This window comes from Triturus cristatus, chromosome 12 (assembly GCF_964204655.1).
Source record: "Triturus cristatus chromosome 12, aTriCri1.1, whole genome shotgun sequence".
Classification (NCBI taxonomy): Eukaryota; Metazoa; Chordata; class Amphibia; order Caudata; family Salamandridae; genus Triturus; species Triturus cristatus.
In genome coordinates this window covers 793,858,857-793,886,830 of record NC_140595.1, presented here as the reverse complement: position 1 = coordinate 793,886,830, position 27,974 = coordinate 793,858,857, and the positions used below count along the sequence as shown (strand labels likewise).

The 27,974-nt window shown below is 44.6% G+C and overlaps 1 protein-coding gene across 2 annotated transcripts in view; it reads right to left on the bottom strand.

Moving 5' to 3' along the window:
* Positions 1-27,653, bottom strand: part of YBX2 (Y-box binding protein 2) — a 400,311-nt gene extending 372,658 nt beyond the window's left edge. The window contains exons 1-4 of one of the 2 annotated variants that reach the window (XM_085638013.1): positions 27,449-27,653; positions 26,249-26,312; positions 25,830-25,863; positions 23,262-23,351 (exon numbers count right to left, since the gene is read on the bottom strand). In XM_085638013.1, coding sequence (XP_085494139.1) covers positions 23,262-23,351; positions 25,830-25,863; positions 26,249-26,312; positions 27,449-27,551 — 291 coding nt within the window. In that variant the 5' untranslated portion in view covers positions 27,552-27,653. The remainder of the gene's footprint in view (positions 1-23,261; positions 23,352-25,829; positions 25,864-26,248; positions 26,313-27,448) is intronic. The other variant, XM_085638012.1, reaches the window with a different exon arrangement.
* Positions 27,654-27,974: the final 321 nt, after the last annotated feature.

Below are 27,974 nucleotides of genomic sequence, written 5' to 3'. Positions count from 1 at the left end.
AACCGTGCAAAGAGCCTTAAATAGGGCTCGTTTTATAATTGGGAGCCAATGAAGGTCAGCAATGCCTTTCCTAATTGATACCGACCTAGGAGTGCCCGTAAGCAGCCTAGCTGCCGCGTTTTGAACCATCTGGAGTCTGTTATGTTTATTGTTGATCGTCAAAAAAAAAAAACTGTTGCAGTAATCCAAACGGGATAAAATTAATGCAGAGACTACCGATCTAAAACTTTCCTCCTCCAGGAGTGGTTTGATTTTATTCAATGTCCTAAGGATGAAGAAGCATGTTGATACCACTCTGCTGACCTGGTCCCCGAAAGAGAGGGTGTTATCCACCGTCACACCCAGGTTTTTTACTGTGCGTGCGGGTTCTGGCAGGAGCCCCATCTCACTAGGCCACCAAGCCGGGGTCCAGAGGTTAGGATTGTTCCCAAAGATTATCACCTCAGTCTTGCCAGAGTTCAACTTTAGACAATTGGCGGTCATCCAGCCTGTAATTGCGGCCATGCAATCCTGGCAACTGGTGGCCAATCCCTCTTTCCCTCTCTGCAGAGATAACACGATCTGGGTGTCATCCGCATAAGAGGTAATAAGCAGGCCAAAGAAGCGTATAAGGGCAGCCAGAGGTTTAACATAAATGTTAAAGAGTGTGGGGCTCAGGGAGGATCCCTGCAGAACTCCAGAGGGAAGGTAAAATGGGTTAGATCTTTCCCCATCCAGGTCCACCGTTTGTGTTCGGTCTGTCAGAAAAGATTTCAATAGGTCCCAGACAGATCCTTGTACTCCGACCTCCAGCAAGCGATCCAACAGTAACTCGTGGTTTACAGTATCGAAGGCCGCTGACAAGTCTAGCATGATAAGAATGGCTGACCCACCCTGGTCGACAGCCTCACGCATCTCTTCCGTGGCTTTTATCAGAGCTGACTCCGTGCTGTGCCCTGCCCGGAAACCATATTGGGAGTGATCCAGTATGTTATTTTCCAGGAACATGCTTAGCTGCTTGTTCATGGCCTTCTCCAAGATCTTGGCTGGTAAGGGGAGGCGGGAGATAGGCCGATAGTTATTAGGATCACTAGGCTCCAAGTGGTTTCTTTTTTAGGAGAGGTAAAATGGAGGCAATTTTCCAGGATACCGGATAATGCCCAGTATCTGATTGAGTAAAGGGGTCAGGGAGTTGGTAATAATTACCGGAGACATCTTCACTATAGTGGCCGGACAGGGGTCCCTAGGGGAACCAGATCTACAACCCATGAGCAAGTTAGAGACCTCCATGTTGGTCAGAGGGATAAAAGTATTAAATGTGGGGACAGGGAGAGTTGTGGTCACAGGGTTTCTAACGCTGGCTGGTCTCGAATGATTGTGAAAGGAGGAAAAGATGGTATCCACTTTCTATTTTTCTATTGGGTTTGGCGTATGCTTGTATGGTGGGGGAGGGGGAATTTACAAAAATAATGGCAGCATGATCAGTCCAGGGTAGTGGCAGGATGTCTAGGATGGAAAGTGTGGAATGGTTGGTAAAAATTCCATCTAAGGTATGACCCTTCTTATGGGTGGGGCCAGCTACCTGCTGCTTAAGATTCCCACCACCCATAGTTTCCAACAGCCTGGCGGTGTCCGAATCGCCGGAGTCCTCCAGGTGAAAATTAAAATCACCTAGAATGGTTTAAGATTTGGTGCAGAAACCCTCCTCCAGTAAAGACCCAAGTGAGACCAAGAAACCTCCTTTGGGGCCAGGAGGTCGATATACAAGAATTGCTTTAAGAGTCTTGTGGCCCATGGCGAACAATGATAGACAGCGCTTCACATGTACTGTGGGAAGCTCCCTCGAAAGCGGGAGTTAGACTCTTGTGGTAAATGACGGCAAGTCCTCCTCCTTTCCTTAATGGTCTATCTAATGTATGACAGAGGTAATCGTGGGGGGTGGCTTTGAATATATCCGTCCCGGACGCGTTGTCGGTCCAGGCCTCTGTAATGAAGGCCATCTTAATGTTTGTCTCTATGAACAGGCAGCATTCCGAGGAATGTTTTACCAAAGATCTGGCATCAAGCAGTAAATATTTAAAATCTTGTTTGGTCTTTGGTGTGTCTGCACCCAAATTGCCACCAAAAAGGGCTCTAATCGGAAGCGCCAAAAAATGCGGGAGGGAACTCGAACACACATGCTTGCCTTTAATATCAGGTTCCTCTATACAGGGGGCATGGCTAGGCAGCCATGATGGCGGACACGCTGTGAGGCAGCTCCGCACAGAGGCACAGTTATCCGACAAAAACTAATGTTCTCCGGCCTCATCCAAAATTTATTATAGGCGCTACGGACTGAGCGCTGTGCTGCATGCTCTGGAGGCGAGGCTGGCAGCTGAAGTAGGTCTCAAAATCGGTGAACGGACCCACACTAACACTGGGCGGGCCGCGACTGAAGGACATCTTGCATTCTGAGACGCGGCCTGTCCACCACTGCTGTGACTGAGGCCTGGGGTCTGCTAGAAGACACTAAAGTAGATATCGCGCACAACCCTGTTGCTGATGATTTAAGGTCAGTGGATAGCGTTCTCCACTCTAAGGAACGTCCCTGTGGGCACAACCAAGCCCCCTGGGGGGGTTCTCAACAGTTTGTGGTCCACATGTATAAGTGAATTAATCACTATGGTTTCATTCATATTTATTTTTTATTCTTCATATGAATTCAGTTTGGTGCAGTAACATTTTATTTCATTCATTGAGGATTTAACTGATGCATACTCCTTATGCTCCAATGCATTTCGGGTTGTGCACCCTTCTTCAGGGAACAATGTCCTGTGAATTACTGTAAATATGAACTAAATATCTAAATAACTAAATATCAAGTAACAGCACACATGGCCGATAGTTGCCGAAAGGCGCAGTTCAAAGTTTGGGCAGATACATGTTGTTCCTCTGCTCTGTCCCCGTTACACCAATGTGTAATCTCACATATAGCATCTCACTGGTAAGCTGGCAGCAGACTGCATTTCGATACCTGGGGATTCGAATATATAGAGAACCACAGGATCTATTCGAGGGCAATTACACCAGAACAGTAATGACGCTCAGGTGGCGTTTTGGCGCACGCTGCCTATTGCCACTATGGGCAGAGGGGCAACAACAGGGCAATACCCAAGAGCAAATAATGTCTCCATTTCATCTGGGTAGGAGGGCACATGGTCCTACTCAGCAGCTGGTGAAAGTAGTGTCTCCTCTTCCACTATTGGGAACACCGAGGCAGCAGCAAGTTACTACAGCGGTGGAATGCGCTCATTGGAGGATGCGGGACTCCAGACGGTGGGGGACCTATATAAAGACTGGCACTTACTCCCATTTGACACGCTTGTGCACGAATATGACCTGCCACAGGGCCAGTTTTTGCTACACGCAGCAGTCATTAGAACGTTGCAGGTTGATCTGTGGGGAAATGGCAGTAGAGCTGCCAACACACTAAACACTCGTGTCTGCAAATAATGGGGTGGGCCGGCATCTTATCAGATGGTTAGAGTCACTGCGGACCCATGTAGCATCCCACTAGTAAAATTTAAAGGACGCTGGGATGCAGACCTGCAGAGACAAAGCACGGGCCGGGAATGGGACAATAAAGAGCCCTACCTACATACCAAGGAATGCCAGGTTTAGGCTCATACATTATATAACAAAGGGCTTAACACCAGCCTCAACAGAATATTTAATCGAGTAGATGCGCGGTGCCCACACTGCGAACTGGTGGGAGGAGATTTGTTACACATGCTGTGGTCATGCAGCAAGCTGACAACCTACTGGGAGATCACAACACTTAGCACACTGCACAGACCGCACACTGGAATGGAACTGAGAGGTGTGCTTATTGGGGATGTACCAGAGACGACCAACATAAGGTGACAACCAGCTTTATAGACCTGGGACTTAGTGGCAAAGCGCCTCACCACCAAGCGCTGGAAATTCAGGTGCCTCTATACACAATAGCTGAGAATAAACATTCTCCCATTTCCTTTGACAAGGAAAAGAGCAGGCCATTCACAAGATTAGACAAAATACTAAATTGCCAATCCTACCATTAACTGGGTCTGAAATTATTTGGATTCCCAAGGACTGATCTTGCAGAATCAAAATCGCCCTAGATTGTCTTTGCTGACATTTGAGGTTATTGTTGGCTCCAAATGCAGCTTTTATCCCAAACACTTCCAGCATTCATGAGCAGACATCACATTAGGCAGGGGGCTGAAGAGCTAAACACTGCCCAGGAAGAGTTGAGCTTCAACACAGGACGGCTATGGTCTTAACTTCAAAGCTGAGGCCTTGGAAAATCAGAAAATGTTACTAGCCCTGCAGGTCTAAACTTGAATAACCAACTACCTACCTGTAATGACCTTCACCAATAAACTTGGCTCAAATATTCTGATCCTAAGCAAATATTGGATTTAAGAGTTGCGTTTTACATCACATACGATAGCCCTTACAAATGCATCAATTCGGCATGTCAGCTGTACAAAAAAAAACTGCCTCTTAGTTTACTAATAGCAATCAGTGCGCCAGTGGAATGTTTCTCAGTTTAGATTTACAAACTCACTTAATATAAAGAATGGTGTGGTAGTGCTCTGCCATTTACAGACCGACATTTTCATTGCAATGGCCAAACATTTACCCTGACCTGTAGTTTTACTGATAAAACCATAGTGTGGAAATCAGTTTTCAACAAATATTTATTCTTTCCACAAACTCAAGTAAAGAATTCTGATTTCCAGCCTATAACAATCTTGGTTTCCATCTCACTTCCACTTACAAAAAAGGATTTTCCCAACTACTGAAATATTTTAAGTTAATTTACAAGCTAAACGCTGTGTGCCAGCACAGCTCTAGACGGTTCACTTTACAAAATCCACTAACTGCTGTCAGAGAAAGTAAACACCAATTCACAGGATAAAATAAGCAATTTGTAAGAAGACATTAGTAGATATATGACCTCTGAACACAACAAATGTGCCAAGCTAAAACCAGATTTAATGGCATCTTTACTCTTAATTTACTTTGAATAAACTGAACACCTGTTTTTCCAGCTAAAGCTCTCCAGACTGGGCCAGTAGGCGCTAAAAATAGATTACCATGATGACATCTGTCATGCTATAACAGGGAGGGTAGATTTCTCTAGGCCTGCAGATCATTTGTAAAGTTTTGAATGAAGAGCCGAAATATTTATTGCAGTTATACTAATTAGTTCAACCTTCTTTGTTTTAACAGAATGTCCATTTTTCGTCCTATTGATTCTAATAAAGACATGCTTATCCACTGAAGATACCAATGAATGTGGTGAAAAATGTAATTGTTCTACAAACCAATAGATTGAATGCCATAAATCTGCTTTAGATTGCAAAACAGGGGGCTGCAAACATGCACAGCTTTATGCCTGGACTTCTCAGACCAAGTCTGGTGGTCACCTTTGAACTCGTAAGCAAGAAAGTTAGAATCCTGTTAGCTCAGCACTGAAGCATCTGTTGTACGTGTTTTAGTCCAGGTCCTTTCCATGTCTTCATAGGCACCAGGGGCACCTGACTTCTCGTGCTATCTGTACTCAGCAATGTGGGTGGCGTCTTTGCGAAGAAAATGTATAAAAGTAATGCAAGTTCTAGAAATGTTGGCATTATATGCTGAATAGCTTTGTGAGGGCGAGGTTATATTGGTTTCATGAGTTCAGGCTTTGCTTTTTGCAAACAAATGTGTTTTCAGCTTCAAGTAGGATGAGTGATTAGAAGTTTGTCTCTGGTAATCAGCCCAGCCACACAAGTGGGGCACTCCTTACTGAGAGAAGTGTGGAACGTTTGGTGCTATGAATACTCTTGATCTCTGCAGATTACAAACTTCCCCTCACAGAAATGTGGAAAATTTGCAATTTTAGCCAAAGATCCATGCTTGCAGGACATTTAGGTTTAGAAAACATAGCAATCTGTGCAGGTCACACCACCCTGTCTCCCTGGGTGTCTAGTTCTCAGAAATATCTGGGCTGGCATCTTTCCCTAGTTGTAAGCAATGCCCAGGCCCAAGTACAGCAGCTACCCACATTGCTAAAATAAGACAAGGTGAAAATCTGATGCCTCCATATTGGATTCCGAGGCCTTTGTCGTCACAGGCAATAGGCCCAGCCACACAATCGTGGTACCATTTCTATCGGGAGAAGAGTATGAATACAGAACAGTAGAACATTATGAATAGAATCTCTCCATTTTAGACTTCTAATTGTAAACCAGTATGCAAAAATATTGTAATATGCCCTCTAAATCACATGACATGAGTAACGTCACTATATCCCTGCAATCAGAAGGGTCTGACTGACATACCTACACTATTTGCAATTGGTACAAAGTCGAGAGGACCATGTCATCCATTTCTATATTTTACATATTTTGATTTCAATTAATTTAGTTTAGAAAACGTTTAGTAATCTACACAAATTATCCCCTTTTTGAATTCAGAATGATCTAGTTTTCAGAAGAAAAGTATAGCTTTCCAGGTTCAACTATAGGTTTGATACCCGTTTCCACTCCAGACTTCAAGTAGCTAGAAACACAGAAATAGCAAATATGGATTACAAAAAAAATCTTAAACTTTGGTAAAAGCTGAGAATAGCACAGCAAACCTTTTGTTGATGCCATTATTTTTAAACATTTTCTTGCATAGCAATTTTACTATATTATTTAAAAAACACTTTACCATTCTCAGATTCCTTCATGGGAATCCAAAACCCTGGGGACACTTAAAATCCCACACATTTTGGGGCACAAAGAAAAAAGGTGCAAATCTGGCCTAGATTCCTTTTGTGAAAAAAATGAGGGAGAATCCCAGACATCAAAACAAGGTTCCAGGCTTTAGAGGGTGATGGGGAACCTTAACAGCTAAGGTTACAAGACTAATTCTTTCATAAAATGTGACATTTGCAGTATACAAGTTAGCTGCTCTCCTAGGATCTGGTCAATGAAACCTTTCCTTATCCTCTACCAATGAGGTGGAGAAAAGATGATAGGCACAGTCAGACGTGTGGAACATAGGCACCAATTTGGAAAGAAAAGTCCTGAGGTACTGCCCTCAGTGGCATTGCTAGGCCTTTTGCCACACGCTGCGGCTGAATGAAGGAGCGGTGCGCTGGCACTTACTGCATTACCCGGCCCACGTCTGCCACAGGTAAGAACAGGGGAGGCCACAGCCCTCAACATGTTGCAAGGGCAGACACTCCCTCCCCACCTGCTTGCTACGCCACTGACTGCCCTACACTTCTGATTACAGGAGAAACAGAAGCCTACTGGCAAAAGTGAACACTAAAAAAACCTTCTAAAAGTAATGCAAGATCACGAGTGCACTGGCTCAAAGAGCTACAAGATTAAATCTTCAGGGAGTCCATATAACAATCACTAAGCAGGCTTTTCTGAAATATGTTGCCAAAGTCCAAGGCATACGTGAAGTAAAGAAAAAACTGATTTCCTGAAAAGGATTACTGTAAGAGCTAACCTTTCATGTGCAAAGCACGAACTTTCAGCATCTTTAGACCAGGTTGATAAAGAGCCCATTTCAGAGATGTACACCCTGGTGGAAAGCACAGGCAAGTTAGGAATATGCTCACAGATCAGAGTACCGTAGACAGTGAACCCTATCTGTAGCAATCGGAATTACCCGCATTTTGTGAAGAAATATCTTGTAGAAAACCCATTGCCAAGGCAGAACATCTAGCCCAGCAATTACCTCCAGAAGACCAAACAGATCTAGCCAACTGAACTAGTTTCCTATCAAAATCAGTTCCCGATTAGACTGATTACTCTGAAGGTGGAAATGCCTTCAAATACAGGTATTCTGATCAACTCAATTACCGAATCACTCAAGATGGAACCAGCAACGACTTTCCAATGGATGGCCAACCCAACTGCTACAAAAATCTGGTTGCAGCTAACAGACTGAAAATTAGTAATAATAATAATAATAATAATAATCTTTATTCGGTTTTTTAGCATTGCAAAACCATAAAAGATATCATAGCATACAAATATTCACAGTAAAGTTTGTTTAAAAAGTATAGTTGAATATACAGTTAAAAAGAGAAAATGCAAACGGTTAGATGGTATGCGAATTAGTCCTCTGTTTTACAGGTTATTTCTGTGCCTCATGATACACTTTAGAAAATTCAGTACGTGGTAAACAGTACATTCGGAGTCCAAAGTTTGAAGTGCCAGCATAGCTGGACGGCATTGTCTGTGGCCCCATTTTTTTAGTAAAGGGATTAGCCAGATTTTTCGGTGGGTATGGAAAAACTTGCAAAACAATATTGTGTGCATGGTGGACTGTTGGGAAAGATCATCACATGGGCACGGATCCATCTGAGTATTCCAGTTATTTTTTTCAGGAAATGTCACTAGTCTGAAGAAGAGATTCATTCTGAACCTTGTTAGGAGCATCTTTTCATATGTTGTGATCTCCAGAGTCAAATATGACTGAATTTTCGGGGACTGCTGTGTCATAGTTGCGAAAAAATCTGTTACTCACGCAATCAGCGAAGTCAGTCTCAGGGATTCCAAATGGCTCAGCGCAACTAGTTTCAGTTCTTTTTTGGATATTTCTTTCAAATTTTCTGGCGTGTGGTAATATTTTTGTAGACCCAGGTCGGAAAAAAAATGTCTTACATAGGAGAGCCAGGCTATTTTGTGAGCGTGGTCCAAATCCATAGTGTCGTGTAGAATGCTTTTAGTCAGGCTATTTTTTCCGACAACCAAACTCGCCTCCAAAGTAAAAGAGGTTGGATTTTCATTAAATCTTCGATATGTGGGATTCCCAGTTCCATGTGTGAGGCATAGGTGGAGGTGCCTCTTGGAGTTGATAAAAGGAATCTCATGAAGATATTCTCTTTTTGTATAGAGCCGGTGGGTGTATATCCCCAGATCCCTGCACCGTATAGTGCGATGGCTTGGCATTTCGCAGCATAAATCTGTAGCAATTCTACTGGTGGTCTTTTCCCGAGTTTATTGGAGAATTTCATCAACGCCATGATCGCTCGTTTGAAGAGATGTCTCCTGGCCTCAACCGCCGCTTTCCAGTTTAGGGCGTCATCGATCATAATGCCTAAGTAGGGATATTGTGAGGTCTTTTCAATTTTTTGATCTTTCAGAAAGATGGACTTAGTTACTTTTCTTGATCCACCGACTACCATGACAAAAGTTTTTTTGACGTTAATGTGCAAGTCCAAGGCACCCATGAAGTCTGCGTATTTAGATAAAGATTTCTGCAGTTCGATGGGGGTACGTGCTAAAATGACTGCATCGTCCGCGTAAAGCAGCGCGGGGATCAAGCGATCTTTTGCTCTAGGGAGGTCCCTCCCCCCTCTCAACATAGTCTCTTCTAGGCCATTGGTGTACAAAGAGAAGAGGAAGGGGGCCAGGACGCAGCCTTGCCTCACTCCTCGCTCTACCCTAAATGGTGACGTCAGTTCTCCTTTTGTCCCGTACCTCACTCTCGCCGTGGCTTCACTGTATAGCTCCCTCAGAAAGTCCAAAAGAGGGGGGTCTACCCCCATTGCGCTCAGCAGTGACCAGAGCTTCGCGTGCGAAACGCAGTCGAATGCGGAGGACAAATCCACATATACCATGTAGATGGGACCAGGTTTAGCATGGGTATATTTTGATGTTAACAAGCTTAGATTTAGGGCCTGTTCGACAGTCCGCGAAGCGGGTGCCGCGAGATGTTAAAGGGCTTGGCTGTGGGCGTGGCACTGTGAGGGGGCGCGGCTCTCGCGGGAAGAGGACCAGCTGGAGCTGTTGTATGCTGGTTCTCGCAGTCCCGGGGCCAGCGCCTCACCCTCCTCTGCGACCACGCAGTGTTTGCCGGCGTCCTAGCCGATCCAGCAGCGCAGGGTAAAGGTGGTTTTGCTACTCCTGTCGCGCAGGCGGTAATTCAGGGCTCCAAAACAGCAAAGGCAACGGAGTCTATTTCGAGTGGCAATTAGTAGTATTTGTATTAATAAACCAGTTAAACAGATAGGGAAGAGGAAACATGATTTCCTTCTCAACTGAGCTGCCAACATGCCATAAAAAAAAACTCTGGGAGGCCCAGCGGCATCAATGAATACAGTTCCTGGAACACCAGTACCTGGCACAGATTTGACATTTTGAACATTTCACCAAACAAACCTGCTTCACACACTGCATATCCTTGATTAGGCATGGACATAAACCCCCTTCGTTCTTTAGCATCACACAAGTGAAGTAATTATCCTTCACTTGGAAGCAAAGATGCCATCTTCAAAGGACTAGTGCTGCTACCTCCACCAAGGCATTTCTTTGGGGAAAGGTGAGAGTGTCTCCAAGAAAATGGCAGGCTTACCATACATAACTACCAGCAACATTCGCTAGCCTCAAGTGCTCAGCTGCCATCTCTAGATTTATGCAGCAGAATTTCCACCAGATGTACTATGCACCTGCTTGTGTAATCAGAGGGGTTTTGAAGTTGAGTGGCACAGGCTGAAGAGGAAGAATGTCCCTGTCTGCACCTCTAAGATCCATGGCCCTTCTGCAATCAAGAAAAATGTAGCACCCAAGACCTCTGAGCTGCTTGTGAAGCTCTCCAAAAGTCTAGCAGTGATCAGACTCCATTTAAAACTTTCGAAGGAGACATCAGTTCTCCCAGAGTAATTATGCCTATAAAAGGCAATTAAAGCCCAGTAGTGCACTTCCACCCATATTGTTTATCGAAACCTCATGGAGTGCCACTCCATCCATTGTCGAGGCCAATTTGCATATTCTGCAAGGACAAAGATAAAACACACTCTTGCCATGGTCAAGACCTTACCCAAAAAAGCTCAAGTATGGCTGTCATTGCCCCCATACTGTTTACCTTACACAGCAGACTTAGGTGAGGAATTGGTGAAATAGCACATATTTCCACCCAAATTAGGCCAGATTAAACTTCCTATAATACAGTACGCAGACAACCTGGTACCACTTGATCAAATCCATATTGGGATGAAGGCGTTAAATATCCTTCACTCAACACAAGGAATGCTGCTCTGCAGGTGAATGTGGGTAAAACTTAAGTCCTTATTTTCAACCAAAGAAGCAAAACGCCAACTTGAATGGCAACTAGGCCTGCAAAAATGGGCCCAACTAGTAAACAGAATTATCTTGGAGTCTGGCTGTCAGATGCTGGTACACCTACGCCCTAGGCCATTGCATTGGCAGGAAAAGCAGCCAAAACTATCCAAATTACACTATAAACTAAACAGTCACTGCAAAGGCGATCCAAAGAGCCATAAGGGGAAAACTACTACCCACAATTAACTACAGCCACCTTGCTTTTCCCGGCAAGCTTACTGAGTCACTAGAGCACAGCCACAGAGCTTCATGTAGGAAAATATTTAGCATCCCAAAAAACAGCTGGCATACATTGATTTGTCTCTAGTTTGATTTGGTGAACATGGACATTAAGGGTAAAAAAGATAATCAAGTTCCTTCATCAAGTGACCAGGGCGAATCCACAGTCCTTTTGAGGTACACTAAATTTCTCTCACTAAAGAAAGCAGCAGGGCAAATTAGAGCCTGACTAAAGTAAACATTAAAGAGGCATGGCAGGAAGGCCTCAAGAGGACTTGACCTAAAACTAATCAGACAAATTAGAGAAGAGGGGCATGCAGCATCACACAAAGTAACCCTTTGCAAACCCTATCTGAAGGCAGCCATTGGAAGACCAGCCTTACACATACTAGCAACCAGGCTTTTAACATACAAGGGAATACAGGGCCCACTGAAAGAACTTGGCGCAGGGACATGGACAAAGCAGGCTGTGTCAATACCACTCTGAATCAGCTGCACACGTATGTTGCTGCGCAGACCGCTACATCAGAAGCGAATGTAACCAAGGCCAATATTCATGCAGCATGGGATAACATGCAAAGAGGCGCTGTAGCTCATTTACACCAGTGGCTCCAATGGCATTAGCCCAGTTCAACACGTTTTTGGGAAGCTATGGAGTCAATTTGGTGCTTGCAACGGGTAGAACAGATTGGACAAGGAGCTCCAATCAACTGGCACCTTCATAAAGCTTGAAAATCAGCAAAAGGTCAGAACTGTCTAGTGTTTAACGAGTAAGTCTGGTCAACAAGCTACTTTGCATGCTCTCCGAGTACATTTACACTTGTGTCTGAAGCACCAGCATGTGGCACTCTAGAATACCACTCTAGCAGTGCTGGTTCAGCCCAGTTTATTACAGCACCTTGCACTCCAATGGCCAAGCATATAAGTAGCATGTGGCTCTCATGAACACCACTCCAGTATTGTTTGCCTAGGTCCATATACTATGGCATCTTGCATTGTGACGGCCACAATACATAGGCAGAGCGCTGTTGCACTAGCATGTGGCACTTTAGAGCTGCGCCCTAACATTGCGTGGCCTTTACATTATGGCCAGGTACATAAGTAGAGTGCACCGATGTTTGTCGCACTAGCATGTGGCAATTCAGAGCACAGCCATAACATTGCGTGATCAGGCATTTATGCTATGGTCTTGTATTCTGGCGGCCAAGTACATAAGCAGAGAGCATTTCCCCTGGCATGTGGTGGATTCCTGTCTAGCAGATGAATTATATAGTATGGCACATCACACTTTGACGTCCAAGTCCTTAGGTAAAGCTTATTTGCACTTTTATGTGGCTGATTGTTGCACATTAGTTGGATTATTAAATCCGAAATTGGTACATCAACCAATGCTTTCGCATTAGCTTGTGACTTCTTGGTTAAGGGACCTTTTTACTTCAACCTTGCACTTTAGCATTCTTAGGAAATCAAACCGGCAGTTTTCAAATTTAGCATTCCTAAGAAGTCATGGGGCAGTTTTAGAATTTACTTGATATTGTTAGCGCCTGTATCTAGATACATTTTTTACTGTTTGTTAAGGTGGCCCTCACAAGACAGAAGTTACAGACCCTCAATCCTAGGACGCTTTGTGCTACTATATGGTCAGATTTGTTGTATATTTGGGTGGAATTTTACATGTTTATTCTTAAAATGAATAGAATGGAGCTCCAGGAGACGTAGTAGGTTACAGATGAACAGTTATTGTTCTAGAGGTTAAGTCGGTCTCCCAGTAAGTTCAGTAGTACAGATGTAAATAGCCCCTGGAGCAGCCTTCCTGCTGCTCAGCCCAGTGTCCAACTGACAGTCCACCTCACAGCAATCCACACATTCCATGACATGACCATCAACATTCTACCCAACATTCTCACTAGCTGAGCATCAGCGGCGGAGAAACAGGAAGATGCTATGTAATAATCCAAGATATAATACCTTCCCCTTTACAGAATGCACTAAACAAAAGCGAATACAAGAACACCACAGTAATACAAAAGAAACTTGCAAGAGAAAGATTGCAAATGCAAATAGACAATACATAAAGCACTAAAAGGTAACTTTGCAAAAACATGCTAAGTTCAGCAAGGTGGAAATATAGAGAACCAATATAGAAGAGAACATGTAGCAAAACGTATACAGCATTGCAATAGGAAAACAATGCACTAAATAGAGACTAAGCATAAACACTGACATTTGCAAGAGAAATAAGCTACATAAAAGCAGCATGACAAAGTTAAACACGAAAAATAGAAATGTAAAATGCATAAACCAGATAAGATACACATCTCCTTTACCAGAGCAAAATTAAACAAATTGAAAAAGAAGGATACTGTCCAAAAACGCCACAGAAATTAGGAGAAAGACATATGTAAATAAGAGGTATATCAGGAAAACAAAGAAAAGAATGCTCCAAAGTACCACCACACCACCGGTTGGTGAAGAAAAATGGGGAACAGACTACAGCAAAAGAAGAAAAGGAAACCACGTGAAAACAGAAGACCAGGAGAAAAACCAAGTACTCCCATGACAAGACAGAACTCAAAGCGAAAAAGAAGAAAAACAGAAAATAAGCAACGGGCGAGTAAACGCCCACTAGAAAGCAAGCAACGGGTAGCTTACACCCAACTAGAAAGTAAGCAGGGGCGGTTAGCACCCAAACAGAAAGCAAACAGGTGACTGACACCCAACAAGAAAGCGAGCAACAGGTGGACGATACCTAAACAGAGAGCAAGCAACAGGTGAAATACACCTAACAAAAAAGCAAGCAATGGGTGGCTAACACCCAAACAGAAAGCAAGATAGTGACTAGCCCCCAACACCAAAGGTGAGACACCAAGCAAAAAAGAAAAGGGAGATTTACACCCCACAGAAGGGCATTTCCAAACAGCAAACGCAAAGAAAAGTGATCTAGGTGGACTGCACCCCACAGGGGATGAATGGCAGACACCTGAGAAATGAGACCACACAGGAGAGTAAACCAAGATTCACGTGCAACCAGATGTACAAAAGAGAAAAAGAATACACAGAAAATGGAAGTCATTAAAAGAAAAGAAACCCACTAACAAAGAGAAGAACGAAAAAAACTTGCAAACCAGGAAAGATACATGGTTTCAAACCAGGACAGATACAGGTTAACAGCACTGCTGCATGTAAATGCGAATGTAGTAAAACACTTAATGAATAAAGCAAAGCAAAAAATAAATATAATATGCAATATAATGGCAGTACTACACAAAATAAGTGAGAAACACCACTTTCTATAATTAAAGAACCGTTACATAGCATGCGTGACATGGCAAAAAATAAAGATGGAAAGAAAATGCAGATGTGAGGAGGAGCAGAAAATAGAATAGTAAAAACGCCGTAGGTATGGGAGCCAAAGTGACAGCAAAACACTGTTGCTTGAGTTACCAAGCATGAACTGAAGTAAAACACTTAGAGGAGAAGAAAAGCACAAGAAAAGTCTGCTAAACGCCTGTTCAGACGGTGAAAAGCTGTAGACAGGCAAGTAAAATGTCCCAAAGTAATTCATCAGTAACATAAGGCTCCACAGACAACGAAGTAACAAGCATTTGCCATGCAATAGGTCTCGCATTTGCGAGAGTTTAAGCTATTGGCACTGTAAATGACAATGTCTTTTATTTAAGGTTTTGATAATTAAAATCAAATAAAAGGCATGGTCATGTACAATGCCAATAGCTCAAACTCTTATAAATGGGAGACCTATTGAAAGAAGCGGCCGCTATTGTCCTAGGCTGCTTATAAAGTGAATGCGCGCATGACGCACTGAATGTTGCAGGAAAACATGTGCCTGCAGTAGGAGAAACTATTTAAATAAAATAGGGCTTACAGACTAAAAAAGACACTGTAACCACCAAAGTAAAAGGGGCAATCCACATGGGAGGTTACGAATGAAGACAGGAGGGACTAACAAGCCTATTAATGAATCAGAAGCCAGCATTTACATAGGTCAATGACAAATATGGGCGGGGAGTGGGCGGGGCTTCTATTCCATACTCCAATACAGCATGGCTCGCAGAGCAGCAGATGCGCTCCCCAGGCTGGACCTGAAAATGTTTATTCAGAGGGGGGCACACACCATGGCTTTAGGAGGATTTTGTGTTAGCAGTTACACTCTTAGAACAGGATTGATTTTGATATGGAGTTCCAGTCTGGGAAAGTCCTGTCGTACAACAGCCCCCCCCCCTTCCCGGTCCCCTTTGCTAACAAACCAAGAATTGAATAAGAATTGAATGCAGATAAATACATTTTCCAGAAAGACATTGGTGAATATAGGCACTTCTGCATCAAGATGATCTAGGAAAGCTGGAGAGCGTTACTCAGTAAGTTTGTAGGCAGGAGTGAGACCACATTGCCAAGATTAAAAGACTTATCCTTTTGAGGACAATGGGTTCACATGCTGAGGCAGGGTGGGTTCCTGAATTGGCAATTGGTGACCAAAATGGCAAAGCTGTCATTACCTTTCAGCAGAATACTGCATTGTAGGTTTTGGTGCCCACCCCGCTTTATATTTTAAGTTGAGGGAGCCTACCCCTTATTGTCCGCCAGGTGTTTTATTGAGGAGGCGGGAGCCCAACCCGCGTTTCGCCGCCGCAGCCCGAGCTGTTCTGGAAGCCTTCTCCGGGCCACTCTCAGCGCAACTCGGAAGTCAGGCAACCTTGTCTGGGACATGGGCAGGGCATAGAGCGCACGGCCCAAGTGTCAGGGGCTCCCCTGAGCTGCGAGCCCCGCCTGTAGGAGAAGCGAGGCGGGAGCCCACCCCGCACTGGCAAGCCATAGAGGGAAGTCCGGCGGGAGCCCACCGTGCCTTCGTGAATGCCACATGGTGTGGCTGGAACAGGATTTCCAGCGGGTCTCCTGTGAGCAAGACGGAGCCCTGTGTGTTGCTGCGCCACAAAGGGTGACCGGGTGAAGAGGCGAGTCTCCCCTGCCATCAAGGAGACCAGACGAGGAGCAGCGCAGAGTCCCCACAAGAGCCGGTGAGTGGGGTTGAGCAGGAGCCTGCAGGAGGTTAAAGAGGCATGCTGTACTTTGCCACCGGCTGATAATGCATGCAGCTGACGTAAGCGCCGCACCTGGACAGGAGATGTGCACGCCAGTGGCGGCTGGTGACATTTGAAAGTGGTGTGGCGTAAAATTATTGTCATATTGCACGGCAGTGAGCGAGCGAGCTCAAACAACCTAAGGTGGGTTTGGGGAGGTTTTACCCCCGAAAAAAGTTTGAAAAAAGAGTGTACAAATGGTGCATTTTCAAGCAAATTTGAGAAAGCAAGAAGGTTATGAATGTACTTCTACAACATACAGGCAAAATGATCTTCAGATATAACCTTTGTGACTCGAGAAAACAACCGTCATTGCTACCATAAAGATATTTTTTCTGACATTTAACTATGATCAAGCTGTCCAAAATCTACTTGTTTCAAAATGTATATTAAGGTAATACTTGTTTATAAAGCGCCTTGTTGGTTCTGTAAATAAAAACAGGTTTTGTTTCTGTGAACCTGAGAAGGAACCTTACTCGGTGTCAGTAGAAGAGTGACTTCCTACCCTTATATTTGCATCACATATGTCTTTGATTGACACTGCAATGCCCACTGAGCACACAAACTCTCTGCATAGGCCCCCTCTCTAGCTTAGATACAGTGTAAAACATGCAACCCTGTTTATTCCCAAGCACGGATGGCAGCAAATAGAACTGAATGTGCAACAGGATGTAACAGCACTTGTAATGATTCAGGGACAAAACACTTATGAATGTTTATTGCTTGTCCCCATGTATATGTTGTATTTTGGGATCAGCCTGATGTGCGTGCCTAGCTGCATTGTTGGTAGTGTGCTGTTAAACTGTTTTGTGCACTTTTATGGAGGATACAGATGTGTATTGTGTGTTTTACCCTTGTGTGTACTTGTTACATGCGAGTTGCCATTTGTGTTATCACAGCTAGACGTTTGTCCACCCCCAAGCATGTCTGTAGTGTTTCCTGTGAAGTTCTGCATGTCTGTTGCCAGGTTGGTGTGCGTGAACTAGGACAGTACCAGAGCTCCGGGCAGGTCTGAGCCTGAAAATATAAATATAACTCACTGAAAAGGAAGAAACGAAACCAGCACATCACAGGAGGGAGGGGAATGTGCACATCTCTCCGTGCAGACACAGGTGTGCCAGAACCACCAATCACCCCAGATATCACACCCTGCTCTGCCACAGCACCCCAGACCTTATGTGCAGCGCCACTACAATTCCAGACCAGTGGTGAGACTCGCCCGGACAGGCCTGCCAGTGCACCTCAACCCTTCCAGGCTGCGCCCATCTGATCAAATAGAGGGACGGATCCGCACACGGCTCCACAGTAACCACCTGCTACTCCAGTACCGAGGCCTGCATGCAGCTCTGTCAGTGTACCACAATCCTCTCCTGCAAGACCTCTAATTCCGATACTGGGACTAAGGCACAGCCCTCCTAATGAACACTAATCAGCCCAGCTGCACTCCTGCTATGGGACCCAATCACAGCTCCGTCAGTGCGCTTGAATCCTGACGTCATAAGTACCAGCTGTTTGAGAAGACAGGCCTAACTATATGCATTCTCTGGTTTTCCACTACTGTTACCTACATAAAGCCAGTCAAAGCAGCTCAATCCAGAAATGCAGCGCCTCGTCCTATTTCCGTATCTGACCCCTCACATGGCTGACAATGCACCTCCGTTCTGTATGACAGCGTCCCTTTGATGCGTTCCTCCACTTGTGATCGGCAGCGCTCCCACTATTAATATCTGGAATTTATTAAAACCACTATAGCTATGCGGCGCTATATCAAAAATTGGAAAGTAAACAAGTACAGTTGCAACACAGCTGTGCCAGCACATGTCACCCATAACCTTTGGCACTCCATTATTCCATAAGGACATCATTCTGTCTTTGCCCCCCCCCCCCCCATCCTGTCCTGCACCGACCTCACTCTACTGTTCAAGTCACGCCACGGACACACAGATGCGCCGATGCACCTTGTTGGCATCTCTAAATGTAGATGCATGTGTTTCTACATATATTGCTCCGGACACCTTTGCGCTGCATGTCCATCATTCCAGCCTGGCTGGAATAGCTGCTCGAAGCGCCACTGCAGTGCCAAGAGGCTACGAAAAAGCTTGTTTTGAATATTCAAACAAACACTATCATCTTATTTTAGCCATGGTGTACAACTAACTGCGCCGCTGCTGTTCAGCATGACTGCAAATAATTATTTTAAAAGTGCTATGAGTCAGCGGGCACTAATGCGCTTAATGGGTTGGGTGGTAAGGCAACAGAGGAAGGGAAAGAGCCATCTGCACGACCAGAACCTGCACTCCGCGGCTCTCGTGCCGTGAGTGCCACCCACGTGCCCAGAGCACAGATTGTGAGCAGAGATTAGAAGCCCGTCTGTAGCAAAACACCGACAACCTTGAATATTTGCACCGTGAAGACGAAAGGAGCGGCCTCTGGAAACCTACTGCTCCCCACTCAGTGATCAGTCGTGGCTTGTTTCGTGTGGGTTGGGGTTTTTAAAAAAAACCTACCTGTCCTGAGCAGGTCCGGGCCCGCGCCGCTTCGGGTCCGTTACTTCTGGCGCCGCCGCCTACTCACTGGAACAGCCCATCAGTGCTGGCATTGCAAGACCCCTCTCAGCCAATCCTGTTGCTGGAGCAGCACCAGGATTGGCTTAGATCAGGCTTACGCTCCACCCGCCTACCCATTAGGAGACAGAGGTTTGAGCCTTAGCTCAACCCTCGCTCTCCTAATGGGCATGCGCCAGCCTTTGGAAACACTAGTGCGCATGACTGGGCACGGTGCAAAAATCGCCCTCCGTTCCCACTCATGCGCACTTGTGTGCTGCTGGCTGCCTGTCAGTCAACATGACGCCAGACCACCCACCCCCTTCAGACTCTGAAGGGGGTGGGCGGTCCAACGTCATACTGACTGACAGTTCTCCCTCAGCGTCTCTGAACTTAAGTAAACTGAGAGTTTACTTAAGTTCAGAGACGCCGAAGTAGCTGCAGGCGCGGGGGCAACGCCCCAACGCCCCCAATGGACGGACCGCCACTGGTGCACGCGTATGGTGCGAGCAGGCGTTGCGATAACGCCGCGAGCCGTACGCGTGCACATCTCCTGTCTGTTAAGCTTCAGCACAGAGTTGATGTGCACATGTACGGCTTGCGGCGTTATTACAACTCCTGCTCACACCATAGGCGTGCACATCTCCTGTCCAGGCCTTGCCGTACACGTGCACATGTCCTGTCCCCCTTCCGACCCACGTCGACAATAGATCTTGCATAGCGAGCAGCGCTAGGCAAGACCTAAAAACAGCAGGGAAATATCCGGACAGAAGAATGACTGATCGCCACAAATAAAATGGCGACATGCTGAGAAGACTCACGCCGGATGGCTCAAGGCGCGCAAGGGAGGTACAGTGTCTCCGAGCAGCAAAGATCACAGGATTCCAGGAAAACAGAAGGAAGAAAGGAACACCCAGGAACAATCTCACGTCAGAGTACAGGGAGCGCGCGTAGTAACCATTGACTCCTCACGGACAATATGAAAATCACACAAAGATAACTGAAAATGCACGCAGCGTCTTCGGGCCACACAAGGATAGGAAATGGCACTCAGGTGACTTCAAACCCCAAGAATGAGACTGAGAAATGTGTTTGAAAAATGAAGGGAGCATACCTCTATCTCGTAATGTGGACCATGACCACAAAGAGCAATGACAACAGGGTAGGAAGAGAACCAGGATAGGTCCAAAACCCAAGTGAAGTCAGGCATGTAGTGCAGAGGTAAGCTTACCAGTTAAACAAATCCTCCGTACATCAGAATTCACTGGTGCAGGCTTTAACTTTGCCAGTTCATTCAAAAATCAGTTCAATAAAATATCCTTAGTAGGTCACAAATGTGTTTTGCATGTAGAGTAAGAGGGGTTACCTCTTAGCTTGAGGATGAAGCAAGCTGAGCAGAAGCATACACCCTATCAAAGGGCTGTCCGGTGAAACGGACACTGGTGGGGCGGGAGGGCATGAAATCCTTAGGTAGGTTCTTTAAGTAATATCTCGAATTAAAGTTCCATAGGAAATAGCTTGAAGACCTCACACGTCGTTTTTATCCAACTCGTCGCCAGTTTATGTTGTATCGTAGAAAAGAGTTCCAGTAGACTTAGTAAAGTTAAAGATAAATAGTTTTATTGTTCTAGAGGCTAAGTAGATCTCCCAGTAAGTTCAGTAGTACAGAAGTAAATAGCCCCACTAGGAGCAGCCAGCCTGCTGCTCAGCCCAGGATCCAACTGACAGTCCACCTCACAGCAATGCACACATTCCATGACATCACCATCCACACCAACATTCTACCCAACACATTCTCACTAGATGAGCAGCAGAGGCGGAGAAACAGGAAGATGCAATGTAAAAATCCAAGATATAACAATGAGGTTATGTTATGGGAAAATGTTTGTAAAGATTTTAAGCTATCCTACAATAACATTTGATACATATTCTGCATGGATGCATTCTTGCTGTCCTGATGGTTCGATAATGGATTCTTGAAATGATCAGGAAATTATGGACGAGCGAAAGCTGCTAACCTTCTCCTCACTTGTGTACCAGGGTAGCAAACATGTTTACCTTGAGCTAATCTCAAGATAAACCTTTTCTAGAGAATCCAGTTTTACACTCCCCACCCATTAGATTCCTGAGAAAAGAACCCCACATCAACATACAAGCTTAAGACTACACTACCAAACTTTCCATAGCTCATACATTCACAAGAACAAATCTTTAAAAGATGCGTGATCAGATCACAATAACTTCTCTCCAATAACACGTTCATCAAGCACTAAGCAAGCAAGCCTGGTAAAATATACCAGCCGTGTGTCACGTTTAAGCACCAAGTTGTTAAAAGGATTTCACTGGTGAAAAAAGGATTGACTACAGAAGAACATAGCGAAGACTGCTATGAAACTTTTCCCCATTGTCATTTTGAACAATTCAGTCATTATCCATATCACCTTTGAATGGGAATGCCAGATTTGCAAATTACGAATTACCTTGTGCACAACACACTATTATAATTCCATGCAACAAATACTGAATTACTAAAACCTACCAAATAGTCTACACTCACCATTTAAGCACAGGCGTTTACCTCTAAATATGGCTGCAGACACCACACCCAATACAGTATAGAACGAACTTGGATCATGAAGAGGTAAGTACGTACTAAACCTTTTTCTATTCATAAGCTTTCGGGTGTCTTGTGGGAATTGAAAGTTAAATAAATCTGAAGCAAATATGTACCTCCAAAGGAAGATCTATCCACTGGTCGAGACTAATGAGGCCTAAAGCGGTTCTTTCAATTGGTTCACAGATGCCTCAAAATTTTCTGAGAGGATTGTTTACCCTGCTAAAAAATGAGATTTTTTTTTTACTCATTATGTAACTTGAGGATCAATATCTCAGAAGCCTTAACAGTTGTAAAATAAGTACGAGAAGCTGCGCCCTCAGGTTCAGGAATATCAGTCTACAGGGCTATGGCCAATCCATTTACAGTGGGAGATTAGAAAGTTGAACCAGGTCTAATGCCAGCTAAAACTATCCCATCAGAATAAGCCCGGCTAAAAAAAGTCTGTGCCGAAATAGTTACAACAAACTTTGGAAAGATGGTATATTAGCCACATTAGGGATGTCGGAAACTTTCAGGATGCTGCCTTCAGCTTGGCAAATTGAGAAATATACTCTAAAAAAACAGCAACAGTGCCATCCCATACCACAACAGGTGTCAGGTTTCTTCAAAGAAGCCAACGTCAAAAGAAAGGCTTTCAGCATAAAACAGACCATAAAAAATTATGACTGGCTTCCAGACAGCAGTATGGAAGGCAAGATTAAAATTGCCAGTGCCAATCACTTGAGAAATTGAAGTTTACACTACAACCTCCTATGGATCCAGCAACACTACTCCAGAGAAAGAAAATCCTAAGCACTGCCTCAGCAAACGCTTGCATTTACCCAATTAAGATCCCAGCCCTTGGCAATTCACGTGAATTGGTTGCATGAACAGGACTGGCACTCGTCATCTATCCCTCTTAACCTTTCCTGGCATGACATGTACACTTCTTGGAATTCTTGTCTGCTCCAAGGTAAGTGACCTTACTGTACCTAGACATTCTTGACCTAGATGTGGCCTGAGAAGCAAAACATTACCTCTCTAAAGACTCAAACATTAGCAGAATCAGAAGCTTTGACTAACATTCTGTATGTGGATTGAGGCGCTTCCTCTGAACATGAGGAAGGGTTACAGACTTTACCTAGGAAAAAAAGGCCATTGTTTTTGGCATTGAGGAAACTTTGAAATGCTGCATCCACTGTTGGCAGTGATGGGTACGTGCTATAGAAAAAAACCTCCAATCTGGCACCCAGGAATGGGAGTCAAGTGAATATGCTGCTGGAATTATTCATTAGAGATTTCTTGTGCCTACAGCCAGCAGAAAACTGCTCTATAAGATGCCCACGATAATGGATTTTGGTGTGAAGTCAGGTCTTAGTACTAAACTGTCTTTAAAGCTAGTTCTAAAAAGGCAAAGCATTATGGGAGGAACTAAAGTTGACATAAAGGGCTATCCAGGACTCAACTACACTCTACAAGTGACATGCTAGGGAGTCATGTTGTCCCTTTTACTCATGAGTAAAGATTCCCTCCTGTTATTAGGAATTCTGTATTACCATGAGGACATGTAAAATATGTTGACCAAGTCAACAACGAAACATTTTTAAAAAGTAAAGGTTTCCCCAAAGCCATCAGAATGGCAAAACAATGAAAGCAACTAAGTGAAAAAGACTTCCTTATGGCTCACCTTCTCGCCTTCAACAACATCAAACTCTACCACCTCGCCATCCCCTACACTTCGCAGAAACTTCCGAGGATTGTTTTTCTTGATGGCTGTCTGAATACAAACAATTGAAGGGTGTCAGAAGACTAGACATTCAGGGCAGTGGAAAATGTTTTACATGTTAAAAGCGAAGGATTTATCATACAAGATATGATCAACATAAAATTGCAAAATTCTACTACCCTTTACTATACAAGAAATACATGTCCTTAGCCCACAGATGCTTTACAGAAACCATGCAGACGTTTCAGAAAATGCCATATTAACCCCTCCAGCAAAAATCCCAATTGAAATCGCAAATACCTCAGGAAAAACTAACGAATTTTAGAACTCCACATTTGATTCGACCTGTACATTATACCTGTAGCTGAATAAACCAGCAGGGTTCTGTCATTTCAGCACTTGTTAAATAAACAAAGAACCATTTACCAGATTGCCTAGTAGTATTTCATATTTCAAATGCAGCAACTTGCCATGACTGCCCCCACAATGCAGTTAAATGTAACGGTCTTCAACCTCTTAACTGATAATGGTACATGTTCTCTGAGCATATAAATGAGTGTTGCAACCCAGCTGAGGGTTACTGTGACAATACATTTGTACGAACTGAAATACTGTAAATGGCTTCAGCAGGCCCAGTTAACTGGAAATAATGACAGTCAAGAAGCGATTAAAATCTCAGACCAGAATAATGGATGGGTAAGTAATGGGTTCCACACGAATTGGGGGAGGGTGTCCCAGATTTTAAAGTTCAGTACAAGCTTTTCAAGATCCGTCAGCCAATTTCAGGTAACTTAACGCGTGTGTTTTCAGAGGGTCGACTAAATACACAGGAAGGTGGTCTCATGTGTTCCAGTGCCAGATGAGTTAGAAGACCCTAGGTGATTATTCCGTTAACAGATGGCACAGTGGCTAAACGTTGCACATCATTCCCCCTTGTACCTCACTAAGTTGGTAAGGGTGGTTGCTTAAGTCCTTCTGTAAATGTGTATCCCTACTTATATGCTTGCAGAATGTCCCGATATCCTTTTAAAGTCTAGTCACAGTACACATGAAGTAGTTTAATTAGCCAGAGAAATGAAGGGTGGAAAAGGGAGGCCACTGTAGTAAGGGTTGCTGCGACACTACATATAAAAAAAAATAATGCGGTCATGCTATGCGGCAGTGATGTCTGCATCAGAGTTCCAGTGCCCCATAGGGTTTTCGATTCTTTGAGGATTTTTTTTTTTTTAAGTGCACACATGATTTATAACTGTACAGATAGGCTACACTAAACCTGACCATGATCGTTTATTACAGTAGTGTTTTTGCTGAACTTGACAGTATACATTTTAAAAATCAATGCAAGAAAAAGTTTAAAATTTAGGGCTAATGTTGGCATTCCTGAAAACTGGCAGATTTAATGCCAAAAGTTGACCATGTTATTATATAAATATTGCAAAACACGTACTAGCTGCGCCAATCAGATTTAAGTTCAATGAGAAAACCGATTAGAAGCAGAAGGAGCAGCATGTTTGTCATACTACTCTACTGCCTGGCAGACTGCGGTAAACTGCATGCCTAAGCTACAAATCTTTCCAAAGTACACAATGTATCATACAGGCCCTGTGTGCTGCTGGCTGCACACATCCTGCTGCGTGACCACGTAGCAGATACTGAAAATGGCACAGGAAACATATTCGACGCTACATTGTGCTACACCTTAACACTACAGATAGGCGAGAGCCTTGAACAGCCATTGCGTTATCCAGAGTGGCTACCAGGCGTTAAATGCCTGAGATTTACAAAGTAAAAACGTAACACTTGTACTAAGTAACGTGACGAACTCAAGCCACAAAGGGAGGTCCAGTATCAGATTAAACGCCCCGGCAGTCATGCAAACCTTATATCTGCCCAATTTTGATTCTCGGTGCAAAATGTCACCCCATTCTAAAAAGCAAATACATTACTAGCACATGGGTTGCTTAAACCCAGCTCTTATCCAAAGAGATGCCTTTCTGCTGATTACATCCTACTGTTTAGCACTCCTAAAACAAGGCTACCTTCCCTGATTTATTGCTGGCCCTTTTAAGCCCGACTGTACCGTTACCTGTTTTTCCCTGCCTCAAGTCAGTAAACTTACAATACAAAATATTTTTCAGATGTTAACCTGGCAGCAAAGACCCCCACACCGCACAAGCCCGACTATTGCTCAATGACCCTGTGTTGGGGATAGTTTATTCAATAGTGGTTATAAGAAAACGAATCAAAGTAAGCAGAATCGATTACTACTACTTGCAGAGGCTACAATGAGAAAGCTTGGTATGCGAGACTTATTAAAAGCCAGGAGCAGATCAACCAACATACAACTATATTCCAAGGTATTTCCCTTGCCTTCAATTGCATCGACAAAAGGCCATACCCTATGAGAGACATCACAGAACAAATGTGTACTTATTCAAAGAGAACCAGCTCCCTTCAAAGCACGATAAGTATCCCGCAAAATAGAACTGCTGATGAGAAGACAGCATGAGAAAAACTGAAAATGCTCACCTGGTGCACAAAGACATCTTCTTTGGTGTCATTCCTGTGGAAATTAAAAGACATTAGAATCATGTGGAGAAACTCCAGGAGAACAACAAAGGAAAACGGACACATGCAACCACATACAGGCACTGGTCTAGACTGCGCAACTTGTCACAGACTAGTTCCATTACCAACAATGCGTTCTGCAATGTCCTTCTCTGCTTCAATAAAATAAAATTGATCTCGCCTAAGTTCCACAGACTAGGTTCTATCACATGAAAACGTTGTCAGCCCTCAAATTCCACAGGCTTTGCTGCAGAGCAGCCACTAATCACTTCAACTACAAATCCCTCCCATCCCAACTTCGGCCACCCAAATTCTCAGCCTAGCTACCAACAATTTCACCAGAGTAAGTATTTCACTTCATACCATAAATAGACAAGTACCTGTTTATGAATCCGTAGCCATTGCGGACATTGAACCATTTCACTGTGCCCTGCACCTGTGTTGCTAATGGGGCAAAAATGAGTCAGTTAAAGGCTTATCACCATTCGACAAGGAGGCACATGGCTCTTAAAACTAACGTATTTCCCATAAACTGCTTACACCATTCATATGTTCAGCATTGTCACAGTCTGCACCCTCCAACCACCTTAAATAGATGAGCTTTTTCGTATCTTGTCTACCTCCCAAACATTGCCGTACATTAATACACCACCTAACTTAACATCTATGTACTGCTCCCTCAATGTTCTCCCACACCAAACGTGCACCCTCGTCACACTTCCCACTTCATAACTACCCTAGAACTCATCAAAAATGCGTATACTACATTTTGGCACCTCTACTCCACAAACACTTAAAATAACTATCCCCACCATACATCTCATAAGCATCCCGGGAGATGCTTTTCACACACCCTGCACTACCGCACCACTGGCTATATAGTTTGCACCATGACAGTCTATTGCGAATCCTGTGCTTTCATGTAATAATTTGGTGCATTCTGGATATTGTGGTTTAATTGTGCCTTTATGGAGTTAGACGTCACCCAACTAGCAAACAATTGTAGGTTAAAAAGTAAGGGCTTGAATCAGTGCATGTTAAGACCGGAAAATCTGATAAACACAACCAACATCCAAACCCAGACCTGTAGCAACAGTCTTTTAACACTCAACAGCATGTCCTGCTTCGATACTCACTAGTATCGACACTCTGCCTAAGCACACTAAAACCAGGCAAGGGTCATTCCCACACCCCATACTGTCCCTCGCACTTTACATTAGCCTGCTCCTTTTCACATCATCCTACTCGACATCCCAGTCTGCAACTTTAGTAGCCCCGTTTACCTACACCTCACCTTTAAAGGCCCTGCTTGCCAAGCTCCATTTTCTTTACTCCGCTCACCGTTGCCCCTCCACCAAAAGTGTTAAGCCTCCCTCTGGATGACACCCCAACCCTTGGTAAAACTCGCCATCACTCCTACTTGTTGCCCCACCTGAAACCCCCCATGGCTACTCCCATCACACACTGCGGCCTTGCTGCCCCACAAGTAACCCCCAGCCAATGGTTGGTGGATCGCACCGAGGCCTCCTCCGCCGGCCTCCCTCTCGCCCTTCCGCACCCCAACAGCCCATTGCCCCTACCCAGCACCCTCTTGTCCGCCTGCCCCCGGACTGCGGCCGGTTTCTGCGCCGCAGGCTCGGCTTGGGTGGGCTCGGGGGGCCCGCGGGTCTCCACGTCGCACATGCTCCACCCGCTTCCGCGATCCCTGGTTCTTTTCGGGTCCGGCCCGGTTCCCCCGGCGACAAAACCAGCGCGAGAGAGCCGGTCCGCGAGCGCGGGCCCCGCCCTTTATCAGCTCTGCCGCCTCATTGGTCGCCAGCGCCCATTGGCCGCGTGCTGGACCCCTGCGCTTCTTCCCCATTGGCTGCGTGCCGCGCGGGCGGGAAGACAGAACAAACGGCATCAAACCGGCCAGCTCAGCTGAGCCGGACGTGAAGTCAGATAGTCGGTGTTCTTGCACGTGCTGATAGAGCGCGGCTCTAGTTTGAAGTCTGTAACCATAGCAACGCCAAGACGCGGGTGCAAGGCCTTGCTTATAAACAGTATAAAAAGAAAAAACAATATTCCCGGTGTAGGGCTTAAAAAAAAACCAAAGGACTGTCATTT